The sequence below is a fragment of the Rhinopithecus roxellana genome, chromosome 3 (assembly GCF_007565055.1).
Source record: "Rhinopithecus roxellana isolate Shanxi Qingling chromosome 3, ASM756505v1, whole genome shotgun sequence".
Taxonomy (NCBI): Eukaryota; Metazoa; Chordata; class Mammalia; order Primates; family Cercopithecidae; genus Rhinopithecus; species Rhinopithecus roxellana.
This window is the reverse complement of record NC_044551.1, coordinates 71159157-71178072: the sequence shown is the minus strand read 5'-3', so window position 1 is coordinate 71178072 and position 18916 is coordinate 71159157. Positions and strand designations below refer to the sequence as shown.

General features: G+C 44.2%; 1 protein-coding gene and 1 pseudogene across 4 annotated transcripts in view; one reads left to right on the top strand and one right to left on the bottom strand.

Moving 5' to 3' along the window:
• EGFLAM (EGF like, fibronectin type III and laminin G domains) overlaps window positions 1-18916 on the bottom strand; it is a 201040-nt gene that overhangs the window by 34164 nt on the left and 147960 nt on the right. For all 4 annotated transcript variants that reach the window (XM_030927902.1, XM_030927904.1, XM_030927901.1 and 1 more), the window contains exons 11-14: window positions 18490-18634; window positions 12911-13100; window positions 5804-5929; window positions 3545-3788 (exon numbers count right to left, since the gene is read on the bottom strand). In XM_030927902.1, the coding sequence (XP_030783762.1) occupies window positions 3545-3788; window positions 5804-5929; window positions 12911-13100; window positions 18490-18634 (705 nt within the window). The remainder of the gene's footprint in view (window positions 1-3544; window positions 3789-5803; window positions 5930-12910; window positions 13101-18489; window positions 18635-18916) is intronic.
• On the top strand, window positions 469-910 carry LOC115896464 (annotated as a pseudogene).

Here is an 18916-nt window from a genome sequence, read left to right as displayed (position 1 = left end):
TGGGCTCTCTGGTTCTCAGGCCTTCAGGCTTGGACCGGAAATACACCACTAAATTTCCTGGGCTGCCACCTTGCAGATGGCAGGCTGTGGGACTTCTCAGCCTCCATAATCATGCAAGCCAATGCCTCAGGATAAAGCTCTCTACATGTCTATTTATAGCCTATTGGTTCTGTTTCCCTGGACAACCTTGACTAACACAGAAGGAAACTGAGCATAGGTTAGCATGTTATGGATCATTTTTGTCAATCTAGCCATGAGGAAGCTAGTGCTAACCTTAGGCACCCCAATCCATTCAGTAGAAAGAAAACACTAATTACTGCTTAGTAACAACAGCAGGATTAGTTACTGTTTATTGGACCCCTTCATACAGTAGGGGCATTGCATTTATTGTTTGATTTATTCCTTACAATGAGCCTGAAATGGGGTTCAGTGAGTCTGGTGAAATGAGTTTTCTAGATGAGAGGTGGCATGAAGGTAAAATATGGTCATGATTGCACACAAGCTTGGAAGAAGAGAAAAATTATAGGAGCTATGATGTAAAAAACCAATTCTTTAGTGTACCAATGTCTGTAACATACTTTGAAATGCATAAAAAATAAGAAGGACCTTTCTGCTGTAGGCCTGAGTGGCTGCTGTTGAAAAGGGCACATTCGTAAAACCTAGAAAACTGGTGGTGGTCCTGGCCAGACGCTACTCCAACGCAAAGCTGTCATCACGAAGAACGTTGATGATGGCACCTCAGATCGCCCCTACAGCCACCACATATCCCCTTGGACAAAACTGTTATCAATAAAGATGTCTTCAGAGACCCTGGTCTTAAACACAAGGCCCAGTGGGAGGCCAAGGTCAAGTTTGAAGAGATGAACAGATGGGCAAGAACAAGTGGTTCTTTGAGAAGTTGCAGTTTTAGATGCTTTGTTTCAGTCATTAAAATTTTTTTAAAAAAATAAGAAGGATGGATGGACAGATATAACAATGGCGAGATATGTGATGAGGCAAATATAGCAAAATGTTAATTACAGACTATAGGTGCTCGGTATCAGGATGCTTACCGTACAATTCTTCCAATTTTTCTATATGTTTGAAATTTTTCATAATAAAATATTGGGAGGGAAACAGATTCCATATTTTCTGATATTGTAAAAATGATTAAAATTACATTAAAAGTTCAATTATTCATTCAAAGTGGAAGTGCTTAAAGTTAAATGATATTTATGCAAGTTTTACTCATTACATTTTATAGTGAGGTGTGCAGAAAGAGACTCATTATTACATTTGTATTTCTAGCAATGTCTAGTTCCTGGCCCTCGTTGAACTTCCCAATTATCTCGTGGTCCTCGATCATCTTTAGAAAACCATGAGGAATACCAATGGGCACAATTATTGAAAGGTCACCACCCCCTCACTTGATTTTTTTTTGCTTTGGCAAATGCTTTTGTGATTTGTTCTTAGCAATTAGAATTTAATCACCTTGGCTAAATCAATATGCAATAAAGAAATAAGCAGCCCTTTTTAAGTGGTCTATCTCCATAACAGAGCCATCTCATGTTTTCGTACTGCAGAGGTCATTTGCTGTCAATATGCCACCTTCTTCAACATCCTTTTATTGATCACGGCCATCAAGAACTCATTTCGATTGTTGTGATTTTTTAATCAAGTTCATAATGAATTTGCCCATCTTATCCTTTTCCTAAAGTTAAAATGATCTGGCCACTTCTGCAACTTCCTGTAGTTTGGGTTTTCACTGCATTTTCTTAATTAAGCAAGAAGTCTTTGAAATGGTTTTCAAAATAAACAGCTTCCAACGGGGCATCTGAAACACCAAGAGTAATCACTGTTGTTAGGTTACGCTCAGGAGGCGATGGGATAAGGGGACAGATGGTGGTTTGTCCCTTAGAAACTCTTGCCTCATTTTCATCACCTAATTCTGAAAAATTCTTTTTCCAGTTGCCTTTCCTGACAGGCAGTGAAACAATAACTTAATAAATGTACAAAAAAAAATTAAAAACATCTCGTGTCAAAAATAAGCACAGAGTTATGAAAGAGAGAAATGCTGGACTTCTAAGGGTTCCATGTGCTCGTGACCCCACAGCTGGAGCTGCCACTGCAGAGAGGCAGTGTGGAGGGGGCAGTCTGTCCAGGAGGAGGGCTGATGAGCCCTGACCCTCTGCTGGATCTTTCTGGTCATTCCTTATCCAGGAAGAAAACCATTTAAAAGTGCAAGGTGATATTCAAGGTGTCTTCCTTTGTCAACCTGACATACAGTTCTAAGTGAATTGCTTTGGCTATTTTGCATAATCATATGTAAATTGAATCAATTAAATCCCCACCAAAGTTGTCTTGAAATATAGGATGTTTTTGCATAACCAGAGGTACAACAATATGTATCCATTCCCCTAGGGGGGAAGGTGTCACTGATGTGCAGGAATTCAGCCACAAGGACAAAAACAAACCATCCTTTTTAAGAACTGTTAAAACCTAATGCAGTGAGCATTTTCTATCAGCCAGGAAAAATGGTCAGTAGTGAAGGGCAATGCGTGGTTTTAGCATCTCACCCACATACTCTTTTTAAACATGACAGTCTAGCAATATGAAGAGTGATGGAAAACAGTTTGCAACATTCTTTGAAACAACAGACTGACTGATATCATGTTACAGGGCACCATGGAGCAAAACATTCTAGTGAGTTTCAAAAGAGAAGCATTAGATAAACGTAGGAACAAGAAGTATGTCTGCATTCGATTAGTGGCCCCTCTGGCTTGAAGGTTAAAACTACCATCAATGCAATAAAAAGATGGGAGGCATAAATAAAAGCATCTGCATCTACAAACTACAGGCTCCAAGGAACAATCCACCTGCTAAGTAATTTAATAGCACAAACTAGATAACAGTAGGAAAGTTTTGACTACTCAGACCAGTTCTGCAAACACCAGCAAGTACTGCAGAAGCACCCATTTCCTGCTATGCTATTGAAACCACTCATCGCACATCTTTCTTGAGCATACTGCTTAGGGAACGGGTCTTTGCATTGCTGATGATTCACTGTCAGTTTCCATTAAAGAAATAGTTCAAGAGGAAAGAGAAAATTTAGAGTGAGGTCATCAAGGACATTTTTGTTCAAAAATATTAATACTTTTTTACTAGTTGACATGTATTTGCTGGATGCCCATCATTTGACGCTCTGTATAAGATACTGATTAGTTACAGTTCGTCAAGTTTCTGCGGATGACGTGGCATAACTTCAGGTGGAAATGGAGGCAGTTTACCTCCACCTGAAGCAAGTCCATTTTCCATAGGTTGAAGCATAGAATTGCACCTGTTGGGTAGTTATTTGAGAAAAGGAAGCCTTGTGGGAAGGAGAGTACTCTCTATGGGAAGCCTGCAATCTGCCTGAAGCAGGATGAGTCAGCACAAGTTTCAGAAGATAAGCACGTAGAAAAGACAGGGCGAGTGTGAGCTGCTGAATGGCAAGTTGGGTTTTTTTCTGAAGTGGTTACTATTTGCCTTTTTAAGGGAAAGGGTCCCAGAAGGTTTCAGCCCTCACCTGAGAACACCAGTCCCAGAGCCACAGTCAAAGCGGAACTCCACATGGCCCCCTGCCATGTTGATGGACAGGAAGTCTTTGCTGCCTGTGTCATAGCTGTACAGGAGAACACCATCTCCTGAGTCTGGCCGAAATGTGATCTCAAACTCCATGAAGGAAAGGTAATGCTGGGGCTCCAGTGGCCAGGGAGTTGCAGCGTAGGATCTCAGAGACTCTCTGAATTGAGGAATGGTCAAGATGAAAGCTGAAAAAACAAGCACGGTGTTAGAAATCAATCTGTGGCAGAAACTGGCCAGATGTGCACCCACAGCCCTGTTCTTTTCCTCCTGGGTACAGACCTAAACTATAATTCCCAGCGGCCCTGCAGTTACGTTGCTGGTGTGACTGAATTCTGGCCAGTAGAATATGGGTGAAAGAATCATAGAGAACCCTAGGTGTGACCCCTAAAACTTTCCTCCATCCTCCATGCTCTTCCTCTCCTCTTGCATGCTGGCAGGATGCAGGTATCAGTGGAGGACTCTAAGGTCCTAGAAGAGCCATTAGATGGAAGGTAACTGTGTCCCTGTGTAACTGTGTGGAGCAGAACGCCCTCTCTCACCATCGTCTCTGACCTGCAGTGATTTTGTAATATGAGCAAGAACCAGCCTTGATTAGTAAGGCTTCTGAAATATGAGATGGTATGTAACAGCATTGGCTTACCCTGACTCATATGCCCTCTTTTAGGTGACATGAGATTTGAGATTACAAACATTTTGCCCAGCATGGTATTTTAGGTCCAAATCTGAATTAAGGAAGAATTTGACTAGTTTTGTGATCTTAGCCTCAGTTTTACTTTCTTTTTGTTTTAATTTTAGAATTCGGCAAAAATGATTTTCCAAAATCATTTTTGGAACCCTCCATGATTTTCCAAAATCTTTGAAATTTTCTGTTATTATTTGCGTGTGTGTGTACACATATGTGTATTCGTGTGTGTGTTTCCATGTTTATATACACATAGTGTGTGCATGTATACATATTTACATACTCTCTGTACATTCAGTATTAAAGTGTGGAATAATTTAGTAGAACAGTACAAATAAAGATTAATTTTGTCCCATCACATTGTTCATGTTTCTGTGTCTACCTTCCCAATCCATTTTTTTTTTCCAAGATGGAGTCTCGCTCCGTCACCCAGGCTGGAGTACAGTGGTGCTATATGGGCTCACCGCAACCTCCGCCTTCTGGGTTCAAGCAATTCTCCTGCCTCAGCCTCTCAAGTAGCTGGGATTACAGTCGTGCACCATCACGCCCAGCTGATTTTTGTATTTTTAGTAGAGATGGGGTTTCACCACGTTGGCCTCGTGATCCGCCTACCTCGGCCTCCCAAAGTGCTGGGATTATAGGCATGAGCCATCGCACCTGGCCCCACCTTCCCAATCTTTTATCAGAAATTGACAGATATTCTAAAGAGCATGAGCATGAGCTTTAAATGCTTTGAATTCAGTCTGATACAAACCATACCAATACAGGCTTTTACTTGGGAGGCAGAGGCAGGAGAATGGTGTGAACCCGGGAAGCGGAGCTTGCAGTGAGCCGACATCGTGCCACTGCGCTCCAGCCTGGGCGACAGAGCGAGACTCCGTCTCAAAAAAAAAAAAAAAAAAGAAAAAAAGTTATTCAAGGGCCAAGAGGAGTCCACTCATTCTTAGCATCTTGAAATGAATATATGTTTGGCTGAGGGACGGAAGGTGCCCTGCAGTAAGAAGTGCTGAAAGGCTCAACATCAGATGAGTGAGTTATCTTTACTAAACAAATTTTGGCAGTCAGACACTCCAACCTGGTTAAAAAAAATGTTTCCCCCATCTCTCCCAGCAAAGCAGTGTTGATCCCATAAAAGTGTATAGGGCTTTGTTAGCTTTGTTAAAAGTACATTGATGAGGCCTAGCGGGTGGATCACTTGAGGCCAGGAGTTTGAGGGCAGCCTGGCCAACATGGTGTAACCGCATCTCTACTAAAAATACAAAAATTAGCTGGGCGTGGTGGCACACGCCTGTAGTCCCAGCTACTCAGGAGGCTGAGGCAGAAGAGAATCACTTGAACCCAGGAGGCAGAAGTTGCAATGAGCCGAGATGTGCCACTGCACTCCAGCCTGGGTAACAGAGGGAGCCGTTGTCTCAAAAAAAAAAAAAAAAAAAAAAAAAAAACCTACATGGATGATAAAGTACATCTACACAAATTAACATGCAGATAGAAACTGCTATCAACTTGCTTCTTTCTCACCGTCTTCACAGTGTCGACCTTTAAACCCAAGGGGACAGAGGCAAATGTAGGAGTCGGCTTTGATTGCTGTACAGGTGCCACCATTGACGCACGAGGCCTCATCGCAGATTCCACTGCTGCATTCCCCTAAATACAGAATGGGAATTACAAAGCCCATCTGCCATGTGTGCCAGTCCAACACAGTGGCACTGACCCCACCAGCAGCTCATGGTTCTGAATAAATACAGTTCAGTTCTTACTCCTGTTGATTTGCAGCTCTGCACAACTGCAAATAGGCTTTCAGCATAAGTGGAACCTGCTCTTCATTTTAATTTGATTTTGGTTTGTCCTGTATGAAGAGCCATAGAGACTTTAAAAAACATGATGGACACAATAAATCAAATAATACATTTCTGGGCAATTTTATGACCACTAACTGGGATGACTGAGCTGTTTCTGCTTTAATTCATCTCTCTGTTGCTCCCACAAGAGCATATTTCAATCCCTCCAATGTCAACAGGGTGTTTATGTTAAAAGCATTCTAAATTGCATGACCCCAATTAGCTTAAGTGCTGCTGCCTTGTTGGTTCAAAGTTGAGACAAGCAAGGTAGGCACAGAAGGGGTTACTCAGCCACATCTAAGCTGATTAACTCACCTGGATTGTCAACTCCTCTGTCTGGGGTAGGAAGCAGAGAGAGAGGGCCCCATAATACGTTGGCACATGGGTTTCAGAATCCCTATTTCTACTTCCAAAGTTACACCCTGATGAGGGACAGAAAGGTGGCCTGCAGTAAGAAGGCTGAAAGGCTTAACACCCGATGAGTGAGTTCTCTTCACCAAACAGATCAGAGAGATCCAGAAAGGGTATCCTTTGTCATTTTCAAGTGCAGGTCATCAGAGGAAAACAAATGGACTTTTCATGGGCTGTTTTTCTTCTGCTTCTTTGTGTTTTCTCTTTGTGTGTAAGAAATCAGTTAAGACAGATGGACCACCATCTGGCCCAGAACCACATGAGGGAGTACAAAACACTTTTTTCTGGGGGTGGAGGTAGAAGGGCGTGCCCCTGGAAATGAAGGGTCCAGCTGTGCTCTCTCCCAGTCGTCAAGGCTTCCCTCTGCATGAGCTGGTAGCCCACCCTGTGAGGGCAGGAGCCTCCCCTGGCCTGAGTGTGTCATCTTGGCCGAATGAATCTCTCACCCTTCCCTCCTTGAATTGGTCCAGACTTTTCATAAAGACTCACTGGGAGGACGGGTAAGGGCCAGGCACCCAGGGGAGACCCAGGAGAGGAGACTGACTTCAGGGACTGCTAACAGAATTAAATTAAAGCCCGTGCAGATGGCTTGCCACCCCAGCTGGGGTGGGCTAGCCTCTGTGAATTCCAGCTGGTGGCTACTGCATGTTCAGGCAGACATGGCCAGTGGTCTCCAGCCACAGCCCTAAGAATGTCACGCCCAGCATTCGCAGTCTCCACAGAGATGCTGGCTGACTTCGATCTTAAAGAGCCAAACTCTCAAACGTCCCTGAGCCCTGCCAATTTCTGTGCGTTGTGATTCCTTCCCAGAGCTTGGCTAGATCCACAGAAAGAAGCGGAGTCCTTGTATGTTATTTTAGATGAACAGAAAAGGATTACTTTACAAATCTTATGCATTTTAACTATTTTTTTAAGAGGTGAGGGTAGGGTAGGGGAGGTCATGAAAGCCAGATGGAGTTGCTGACTTGGTGAAAGCAGCATTTCAGCAAGATTACTCTGGGAATGGCACGCAAGACAGACTGATGAGTGACAGGAGTGGAGGAGAGGAAAGAAGTCCTATAGGGGAGTGAACAGGGTGGCCACAAAGAAACTGGAGAGACTGTGAAGGATCAGACATCCAAGGAAGGAAGAAATGAGAGATTCACTGTAGTGGTCGAAGGGCAAGAAGATTCCTCCAGCACAATCTCAATATTTGTAGCTTGAAAGACTAAAAGAATGGTGCAGGAGGGAAGAAATAAGAGTGGCTGTGGACAGGACCTGACTTCTGCAAAGCAAAGGGAGAGGTTGCTTTGGTTGGATTTAAGTCTAAGATGACTGTGGAAATACTCAGTGCTGGTATCAGGCCTTGAAAGAAGGGAGAGAGGTTCCCAGAGTTTCCAAACCGGTGTGGGTACAGGGTCACACAAGGCATGGCACCTGTGTGAGCTGGAGAGAACCTAAGCATGGGTGAGTAAGCCACAGCAGGGGCTCTGTGAACCGAGAAGGAAAAAATATTGCATGTGTATTTTGCCTAGCCTCTGCCTGGAGCTGGGTATGTATTTCCATCAACTTTCAACGCAGGCAAGATACTTCCAGTATTAGTAGTTCTTGTGACTTGTGACCAACAGACCTCACAGTTGTTGTCACATTCCATTTATTGCACATATTTCAAAGTATCATTTATACTTGTTGCTACTTTGAAGTCATGGGAGTTATTTCACCCACCATTAAATAATTCTGTTCCTTAATGCTCTATAAAGGAGCACATATATTATTGTAAAAGCAAAACAAAAAATATATGATAGGGCTGGGTTTCAGTATAATTGTTTCCCCTTATAATATTACATATATTATTTTTCTCCATTTAAGAACATCGTTATGAGAAGAGGCCCATGGGCTTCCCCAGACCACCAAAGGGGGCTGCAGTGCAAAAAAGGTTAAGAACCCCTGGGCTACTGAGAAGAGAGAACCCTGGCAGCAAGAGCCCAGGGAAGCCAGGAAGGGTGAGTGCAGAGTGTAGCTGAATAGGTTCATTTTAGGGGGAAAACTCTCAACTCAGAGTGATGAGGAGGAGAGGTGGGTGCGGCAAGGTCATGTATACATGGACCTCATCATCAATATGTAAAGTCACTTTCACCAGCGCCTACTATAGGCTGGCTGTTGTGTAGGTTTCTGCTAGATAAGAAAGCAAGAGGTAGAAGAGAAATAAGACTTTTTTTTTTTTTTTTTTTTTTTTTGAGACGGAGTCTCGCTCTGTCGCCCAGGCTGGAGTGCAGTGGCCGGATCTCAGCTCACTGCAAGCTCCGCCTCCCGGGTTTACGCCATTCTCTCGCCTCAGCCTCCCGAGTAGCTGGGACTACAGGCGCCCGCCATCTCGCCCGGCTAATTGTTTGTATTTTTTTTTTTAGTAGAGACAGGGTTTCACCGTGTTAGCCAGGATGGTCTCGATCTCCTGACCTCGTGATCCGCCCGTCTCGGCCTCCCAAAGTGCTGGGATTACAGGCTTGAGCCACCGCGCCCGGCCAGAAGAGAAATAAGACTTCTAAGGAGGGGAAAGAATGTGGAACATTATTGGGTGGAGTTCCTTAAAGAGACCATGAACAAGGAGAAAATTCCCTGTCTCCAGCCCCCAATCCATAACCGAGGCCCACCTATTTTTCCCCTAATGATCTGTCAGATCTCTCTCTGTTTCTACCACCACTACCACCTGGATTAAACCGTCATTTGTCATGTGACCTACTGCAATAGACCTCAGCTGCTCTACATGTATCCCTGAAAGCCCCTTCTAATGAGCTTTCAGGGGGATCTTCTCAAATCACAAACTACATCATGGCACCCATCCCCCACTTCCTCTTCCCCTGGAATGAACCCTTCCCTCGCCTGGAACGTCCTTCTCTCCCTTCTCCACATTTTCACTCCTACTCTTGCTTCATATTAACATCCTCTTCTGAGAAACTCTTTCCCCGGCCCCCAAACCCTACAACCTCCCTATTGAACATCACCATTGCAGCATCACTTCTCCTTCATAACACTTACCCCAGGTGTAACTTCACCATCACTGTGTGATTATTATATTAATTTGGTCTCTCCTCATGGTAACCATATGAGGACTGAGCCGGATCCTGCCTTGTTCATTACTTGATCTCCAGCACCCAACACTGTGACAAGCACTAAGCAGGTGCTCAGTGAAGTATTTATTGAGTGAAATGAGGAAAAGAGCTGGTAAGCCAGGGTGAGACCCATGGTCACCACAGACCCCTTGAATCTCAAATCCGGGAAGTGGCTCTGTGACTGCTCCAGCAGAGTGGGGATATCCAAGACAGGATTGGCATAAATGAGCAGTGGAAATATAGGTTTGAGAATCTGAATGGAAATAATCAAGAGCTGGACCAGAGAACGCAAAATTTGCTGAGATTTCTGACTAACTATTGTAGAATGTGACTTGCAGAGAGCACAGGAGCTGGGAACAGGCTAACGAAAGACAAGAAATGAAGTGGAAGGAACTGAGTAATGAAAGGCCCCTCTGGGGAATGAAAACAGGTTTAGTGGGAAGGCAGAGAAGAAGTCACAGCTGAAGATGGCAATGCCAAGTTAGAGATATCAGACAGGAAACCATGACCTCCCTGGTGAGGCCGCGTTTGACTTACAAAAACTTGAATTTCAGGAGGAGTAACCCAAAGGACAGCAAACATGAAAGCTGAGGAAGGATAACCAGCCCCACTCTTATAACCCAGGGGAAAATGAAATGGGAAGAAATGTAAAACACCAACATGGCTGACAGGTGCCATTAACATTCACAGAGAGAAATCTATACAGTAATCCAATAGCTGTATCCAGGGAGCTGGAGCCCGCAAGAGAGGTCTTTTTGGTGCCACCTGCTGGAGAAGCGGGTATCACACTGTGCCGGAATTAACAAAGCTGGCAGAAATCAGTTTTTGCCCAACTTTGCAACCTCTGAACTACCTGTAAGAGGTTTCCATGCCATCTCAGGACTGCCAGGTTTATTCAGGGCTGTTCCCCTGAAGAAACAGATTATAGCTGGTTTGATGGGTAGGATTAGAATATGAATAATAATATTAATAACAGGAAATATTTATGAAATGTTTGTGATGTGCAAAGCCCTATTCTAAGCGCTTTTTATGCACCACAACTCATTTAAACAAAATAATCTTATGAGGTAGATACTATTTCTAGATGTGGAGACTGAGTTGCAAAAATTTTTCAAATCCAGGTAATCTGCCTTCAGGGTCCAGGCTCATAAACAAGGCATGTGATTCCTAATGGAATGGCTGGTTCTTATGTTCTGAATCATCACAGAGAGAAAACGGATTTTGGAGACATTGTCCTACCATAGTGACAACTTTAATAATTGTTTCAGTCATTGCTGCTTACTGTTTACTTTGACCAAGTAATCAACGGATGGTAAACTTTTTTTGTTAAGTAAACTGCATCTTTTATAGTTATAACAATGGCATCACCTATAGGAGTGAACAAGGTGGAAGGAAACAATTTGGTAGCCATTGATGTAGTTGATTTTGTTAAGAGGGTAGTCCCTGGTGCCAGAATGGCTGAGGTCACATTAGGCTCTACCACTTAGTACCTGTGTGACCTTGGGCGAGTTACTTAACTGTTCTGCGCCATTGGTTTTTTGTTTTGTTTTGTTTTTTGTTTTTTTTAAGACAGAATCTCACTCTGTTGCCCAAGCTGGAGTGTAGTGGCACAATCTCAGCTCACTGCAACCTCTGCCTCCTGAGTTCAAGCAATTCTCCTGCCTCAGCCTCCTGGGTAGCTGGGATTACAGAGGCGTGACACCATGCCCAGCTAATTTTTGTATTTTAGTAGAGACGGAGTTTCACCATGTTGGCCAGGCTGGTCTCCAACTCCTGACCTCAGGTGATTTGCCTGCCTCAGCCTCCCAAAGTGCTGCATGCATGAGCCATCGCATCCAGCCCCATTGGTTCTTATCTGTAAAGTAAGGCTAATGATAGCACCTATTTCATAATAACCTTGGAAAGATCAAAGTAATTTAGAATGATGCCTACTTAAAGTAGGTGCTCAACTAATATTAGCTACAAGAAAAACAAACAAAACAAATGACTGTTCTAGGAGTCATGAGGAATGAATACTACCTCTGATTGAGGAATGGGGAGAGGGATGAATTGATATGTGGTCAAGAAAATGCAGCAAAATGTTAACAGTAGAATCTAGGCAATGAGACTATGATGTTCACTGTGCATTCTTTCAAAATAACATCTGAGAGATGGGGCTTGGCAAAGTCATGAGGATGTGATGCTTAGAGTAGTGAGTGAAAAGGAGAGTATCCTAGAGATATCAATCCAGAGTCCTGATATCATAGAGACCCTGTTATGGACTAAACTGCTTTTCCTCCCAAATTCACAGTTGAAGTCCTAACTCTCTGTATTTGGAGATAGTATCTTTAAGGAGGTATTTAAGGTTAATTGAGGTCATAAGAGTGGGGACTTAATCCGGTCTGATAGGTATCCTTGTAGGAGGATATTTGGACACACAGACATACCAGGGGTGTGCACACACAGAGGAAAGACCCCTGGAGCACACAGTGAGAAGGTGGCTGTCTGCAAGCCAAGGAGAGAGGCCTCCCCAGGAACCAAATTGGCCGGCACCTTGATCTGGGACTTCCAGCCTCCAGAACTGTGGGAAAATTAATTTTGGATGTTTAACTCCCCCAGTCTGCAGTATTTTGTTATGGCAGCTCTAGTAGACAGTCCCTGAATTAACCAACCTGGGAATTATCTACCTGCTGCCTTCAGTGATAGAATAAACATCCTTATTGCTTTAAAAATAAGCCTAGCTCTGCCTGCTACTTTCGATAAGTTATTTAACTTCTGCAAGCCCCAGTTTCTTCATCTATAAAATGGGCATGATAATAATTTCTACCTCTTAGAGTTAGTGTGAAAGTAAATGAGAGAGTGTATGAGAAAATGTTTGGCACTATGATCATGAATTAGAATTCGACCACTTCTTTAAGAAACAGAGAGTATATGAAAGCTCTTCTTACATTACTGTGTTAGCTCTTCCACTGGACTGGGTGAGGTAAGGCAAATGGGCTGGATTGCTTGTTGCTTTGTCCAATAAGACCATGCCATATTTCATCATGAGACCCAAATTGCTAGCAAGACACAATCAGTGTTTGGTCCACCATACTGTTTCCATATCTTGGTGTTCAGATGCAGAGTCAGCATGTCTGCAGAGCACCAGCCTCACCCCTGGGGCCCACCTCCCTCCTGACGTTCTGCAGGTACCAGCTTCCCAGGGTAGCACCTAATGTTGCTGTTCCCTCCACGGGCCAAGCCAGAAAGGCAGTCCCATAAGACATACGTCCCATAAGACTACCCCAACCCACCGGGCAACCACTTACCCACATCAGCCCCGCTGAGTGCTTTTCCCAGGGGCCAGGGCCTCATGTCGATTCTCCTCCCATTCACAACGAGTGACTGCACACAACCTTGAAAGCCTCGGTTTGTCCCTGTTGCTCTGACCAACCAGTAAGCGCTGGGAGCGCCACCAAGATAGAGAGGTGTCCGGAAAGTAATTTTACTGTATTGGCCCTTTAAGAAAGATGACCACTCATGAATACTCTCACTAAACAAAATTAAAAGCCAAAACACACCAGATTTTTATGAGGGACATGGTTAAGACATCAGTGACAGCTCCAGCGTTTTCTTCCATCTGTATTTATCTTTAAGACCTTGCCTTACTGGAAAATTAAACCCACAATTACCGTAGAGAACTCAATGAGTTTCTCAGAGGGCTGTGCTTCCAGAAGGGAGAATTTTGGAATGTCTAGAAGGGAAGGGAAGGGAGGTCAGAGCCACGCCTGACCCACCAGGCAGTGAACCATGCTAGGCATCCAACAAAAACGTTCTCTTTCCAGTCCTGACACCAGCTGACTGTGTACTTTGGAAGGATCTTAGGGCTATTCTGTGCCTCCAAAGGTGATAATACTAATTTCATATACAGTGGGCTAATCATTACCTTTTCATTGTCCTAGTCACCTTTATACTATATCCTGAGAGAAACATTGTTGGGGTGGGGTGGGGGGTGGGGGGAAATTACCAAACAGATCATGATGCAAAGTGTTTTGAAATTTGCTTATGAATATGACTTTTTTTTAAAGTGTTGTTACAGTGAGGTAGGAAAATTTCCCATCTTAGACCAAACCACGATCTGGATTGCAGGTTTTAAGGTTACAAAATACAGAGCTGAAGATTAGGTGGGACAAAATTAAGTCACCACCCTTGGCCTTTTTTTTTTTTGAGACAGAGTCTTGCTCTGTTGCCCGGGCTGAGCCATCTTGGCTCAATGTAACCTCTGCCTCCTAGGTCCAAGCTATTCTCCTGCCTCAGCCTCCTGAGTAGCTGGGATTACAGGCATGTGCTACCACACCCAGCTAATTTTATATTTTTAGTAGAGACTGGGTTTCACCACATTGGTCAGGCTGGTTTCGAACTCCTGACCTTGTGATCCACCCGCCTTGGCCTCCCAAAGTGCTGGGATTACAGGAATGAGCCACCATACCTGGCCTGGTCATTCTTTTTTTTATGACCAAAATATCTCATTCACCTGCATTATAGGGTAAGGAAGGGTGTCAGGGAAAGGCACACTGCTAGAACTTAGAAAATGTTCAGAGTGTAAGACTCTGAAACATAATTATGATCCTTTAAACTTCCGTTACCAGCAAGTGGAAAATCTAATCATTATTTTACCTTTTCTGATGAAGAGATAAGAATCATTTGTAAATAGCAGACTGAATACAAGCTAGGATATGGGTTTTCAGGGTCAGTTACTCTGTTTGCCAGCCACTGAGCATGCTGCTTTCATTAGATGAGTTAAACGTCCTCTTGGCTTCTTTCACCAAGATTCTCAGAATTGACTTCTTCTGGATCCCATCCTGGCCCTTCCAGTTTTGTTCCGTGATCTGGGGCCACAGCAGGAGGCTGACAGCTCAATCCTTTTCTAGAGCATAAAGTGCCTTGAAGGGGTGGGTGGCTACTTTGCTGCGCCCTTCGCAAGATCCCCGGCAATAGTCTTCAAACCTGGCTTCAGATGAAGGTTGCCTTCTGATCCCTGGAGCTTGCTTTGCCTGCCTTTACAGAGAAATGGAAGAACTCACATTCTCCCAGGGCAGTCCTTAACGGTTTGGGATGAGTCTGAGGTATAATTTACACTCCAGAGCTCCTCTACTGGATCAGGCAGAAACCATACTCTGAAAAACTTGGCCTGAGATCTCACTCTTGCTGATAACCTCTTCTTCCCTGTCCGTCTCCTCTCTCTCAGCAGTTTCTCCTGGGAGCACTTTCTTAATACATCACTTGCACAGGACTCCACATCTCAGGTCTGTTGCTGGGGAATCTCACTTAAGATAGAATCACTGTCTCTCAGGACAGCTTATTAAACAGCCACACCTGTGGTCCTGCTTGACAACTTGCTTAGCAAATCTTGCTAGTATGGAGGCAATCTTCAGCCTGAGTATCCATAAAGCTACATGCTTCTTGCAATTAATTCCTTTTTTAAAAAAAGATGGTGATATGGCTTGGCTGTGTCTCCACCCAAATATCATCTTGAATTGTAGCTCCCATAATCCCCACGTGTCGTGGGAAGGACTCGGTGGGAGGTAACTGAATCATGGGGGTGTTTACCGCCAGGCTGTTCTCGCGATAGTGAGTTCTCATGAGCTCTGATAGTTTTATAAGGGGCTTTCCCCTCTTCGCTCAGCACTTCTCCTTGCTGCTGCCATGTGAAGAAGGACACGTTTGCTTCCCCTTCCACTATGATTGTAAGTTTTCTGAGGCCTTTCCAGCCATGCAGAATTGTACGTCAATTAAACCTCTTTTCTTTATGAATTACCCAGTCTCGGATATTTCTTCATAGCAGTATGAGAACAGACTAATACAGATGGGGTCTGACTATGTTACCCAGGCTGAAGTGCAGAGCTATTCATAGGCTCAAAGATCACTCACTGCAGGCTTGACCTCCTGGGCTCAAGCGATCCTCCCTCCTTAGCCTCCCAAGTAGCTGGGACTACAGGCATATGCCACAACATCTGGCTAAATTTTCTATTTTTGGTAGAGATGGGGTTTCATCATGTTGCCTAGGCTAGTCTCAAACTCCTGAGCTCAAGTGATCCTCCTGCCTTGGCTTCCCAAAGTGTGAGAATTATAGGTGTGAGCCACTGTGCTTGGCAATTAAATTAATTCTTTTTTTTTTTTTTTTTTTTTGAGATGGAGTCTTGTTCTGTAGCCTAGGCTGGAATGCAATAGTGCAATCTAAGTTCACTGCAACCTCTGCCTCCCAGGTTCAGGTGATTCTCCTGCCTCAGCCTCCTGAGTAGCTGGGATTACAGGCGCCCATCACCACACCTGGCTAATTTTTTAATATTTTTAGTAGAGACAAGGTTTCACATGTTGGCCAGGCTGGTCTCGAACTCCTGACCTCAAGTGACCCACCCACTTTAGCCTCCCAAAGTACTGGTATTGGAGGCAAGAGCCACTGCACCTGGCTCAATTAATTCTTATATTCATTACAATCATAGAATCTTGAGATTAACAAAAAATATAAAAACTCGTATAATTCAAGCTCTCACTGGCTGTTGGATTCCTGCTACATCCCTAACAAGAAGTTTAGATAAGTTACCCCTTGAACACCCCCCAAAGATACCCCCCTCTCCTGAGGTAGTCTGTTGCACTTCTGTCCTTTTATTAGGTGAAGCTAAAATCGACCTCTTGAGGCTCACCCCATTCAGCTTCGGCCTTGGGGGGTCCATGGAGTAAATCTTCCTTTCCCAAGGCTCTTTCTTGAACTCTATAATGAAAAACCACCTTGCATGCCTTCATCTTCACTTCTCCAAACTAAACATTGCTCCTTCAATCAATCATTGAAGGGATTTCAAGTCATCTTCCAGTTTGGGTGACTACCCCTGGAACTGCTCCAATCTGTCTGCAGCCTTCTTAGGATGTGATCCAGATGTGAATGTAATCCTTTCAGAGGATTAGAGTCACTATCCGAGTCACTAGAAGCTATCACATAGTCAACAGAATAGAATAAGATCGTCATCTCCCTTTTTTAGATGCTATGACTCTGTTAACACAGCCTATAATTTCTTTAGCTTATTGTTACCACATGACCCTGTTCGTTAACAGCTATGGAACTTCCCCTGTTTTAAACAATTAGACATTTTCACAGGCTTCTATTGTAGCTTCTCCATTCTGTCTTCATGTTAGCATTTTGGACCCAAGCTAGAAGTTTCTTTATTCCTATCAAACTAACTTTTATCATGTTAGGCCTATAGTTCTGGCACTGATGTAGTTCACTGACCCTGTCTTTTTCTTACCTAGCCATCAGAGCATAAACAGTCTCCCTGGATTCACATTTACAAAATTTGAATTCTTGTTCCTTTGGAATCACTGGGATCCAAATTAATGAGATATTTTCTTCTATATTTTGGAAGGCAGGATGTCAGCAAGGCATAGCCCTTTATATCAGGGGTCCCCAACCATGGCCATGGACCCATACCAATCTGTGGCCTGTTAGGAACCAGGGTGCACTGCAGAAGGTGAGTGGCGGGGTGAGCGAGCATTTCCGCCTGAGCTCCGCCTCCTGTCAGATCAGCTGTGCCATTAGCTTCTTAGAGGGGCACGAACCCTATTGTGAACTGCACGGGCGAGGGATCCAGGTGACACGCTCCTTCTGAGACTCTAACCATGCCTGACGATCTGAGATGGAACACTTTCATCCTGAAATCAAACGCCCGCCCTGGTCCATGGAAAAACTGACTTCCACAAAACTGGTCCCTGGTGCCAAAAAGGTTGGGGACCACTGCTTTATATAATGTGCCTTGCTGGCAAAGAGTAGAGAGGAGCCCAAGCAGGGAGGAAGCTGTAGACATATAAACAAAGGCTTTCTTGCTACATTTTTCCTTGGAGAATATAGACACCTGCCTGATTATAATTATAGGCTCAGTTCCTTGGCAGGCTGCTAATCCAAACTGTTTATTCTGAATATAGTCCTAAAATTGCTCAGACCATAACAAATATGTGAATACTAGGTGATTTGCTAAGTAGCCCAACAGTCCAGCTTTTTTTTTTTTTTTTTTTTTTACCATTTCCTATAATTACGGCCCCCCTCAAACGTAGATGAACAGCTTATTCCTGCATTTTGAACCAAATGAACCTTTCAAGACTATCTTCTGAAGCCACAGGATTGCAACACCCCTGTCCTAAAAGCAAGCTTTGTGTTTGACACGAATAATGGCTTCTAGGCTGGGTGTGGTGGCTCATCCCTGTCACCCCAGCACTTGGGAGGCCTAGGTGGGAGAACTGCTTGCGTCCAGGAGTTCATGATCAGCCTGGGCAACACAGTGAAACTCTATCTCTACAAATAAAAATAAAAAGAAAGAAATTAGCCAGGCATGGTGGCACATGCCTGTAGTTCCAGCTGCTTGGGAGGCTGAGGTGGCATGGTTTCAACTAGGGAGGTAGAGGCTGCAGTAAGCTATGATTCTGCCACTGCACTCCAGCCTGGGGGACAGAGTGAGACCCTCTGCCTCCAAGTAATAATAGTAATAATGGGTTCTATTCTTCCAATATGGGCCTTCTTCTACCGCTGGCTTTGATGTACTTAGGAAAGAGAACATATCCTCGGGCACAGGCCTGCAGCCTTCATACCTGTACACCAACAGCAATGATGCTTGTAAGTTGAATTCTTCTCTTTGGTAGATGTGAGGTGGGTATGTGTCCTGAAAGCTCACCTGGAGTGCAAGACCACTCAAGAGCACATCAAAGGTCTGTTGCATGGGTTCACCGTGAGAAATAGGCCTCACCAAGCCCATCCAGAACTTGAATCCTGCAGACGCTGCCACGGCTCTGTGCAGTGAGCCCCTCTCAGGAGGCTCATGGTGAGTGGTACGTGGGGTGGGCAGGGTGTGGGGCTCATACTTACCTGAGACTGGCCTGTCACCGGGGTGCCGTTGTTCAGCTGCAGCAGCCCGTTCTGCCCATCTCTGTAGAGCATAACTGTGTGCCAGCCCCCCAGTTTGATTTTGGTCTCACTTACGATGATGGCAACCCCAGTTCCACAATTAAACCTGTTGGGGAGGAAAAGGAAAAGAAGATTCTTTGAAGAACCAGCTCATTATGCTTTCAGACTCCATGGACGTCACTTCCAGGTCAACAGCTCCTTTCCGAGTCAGTCTGTTCAGAGTTATGTTTATGAATATCAAGTGCTGTTGAAATCAATACAGGGAAGAACTAGGCACCTCTTCCTGGGGACCATCTCCGTCTAGTTATCTTTCATCTGCCCATAGGACCTTTCAACGTAGGACCTTTGTTAGCCTGATTTTTTCTGCAACTTAGAAAATCATGGGCAT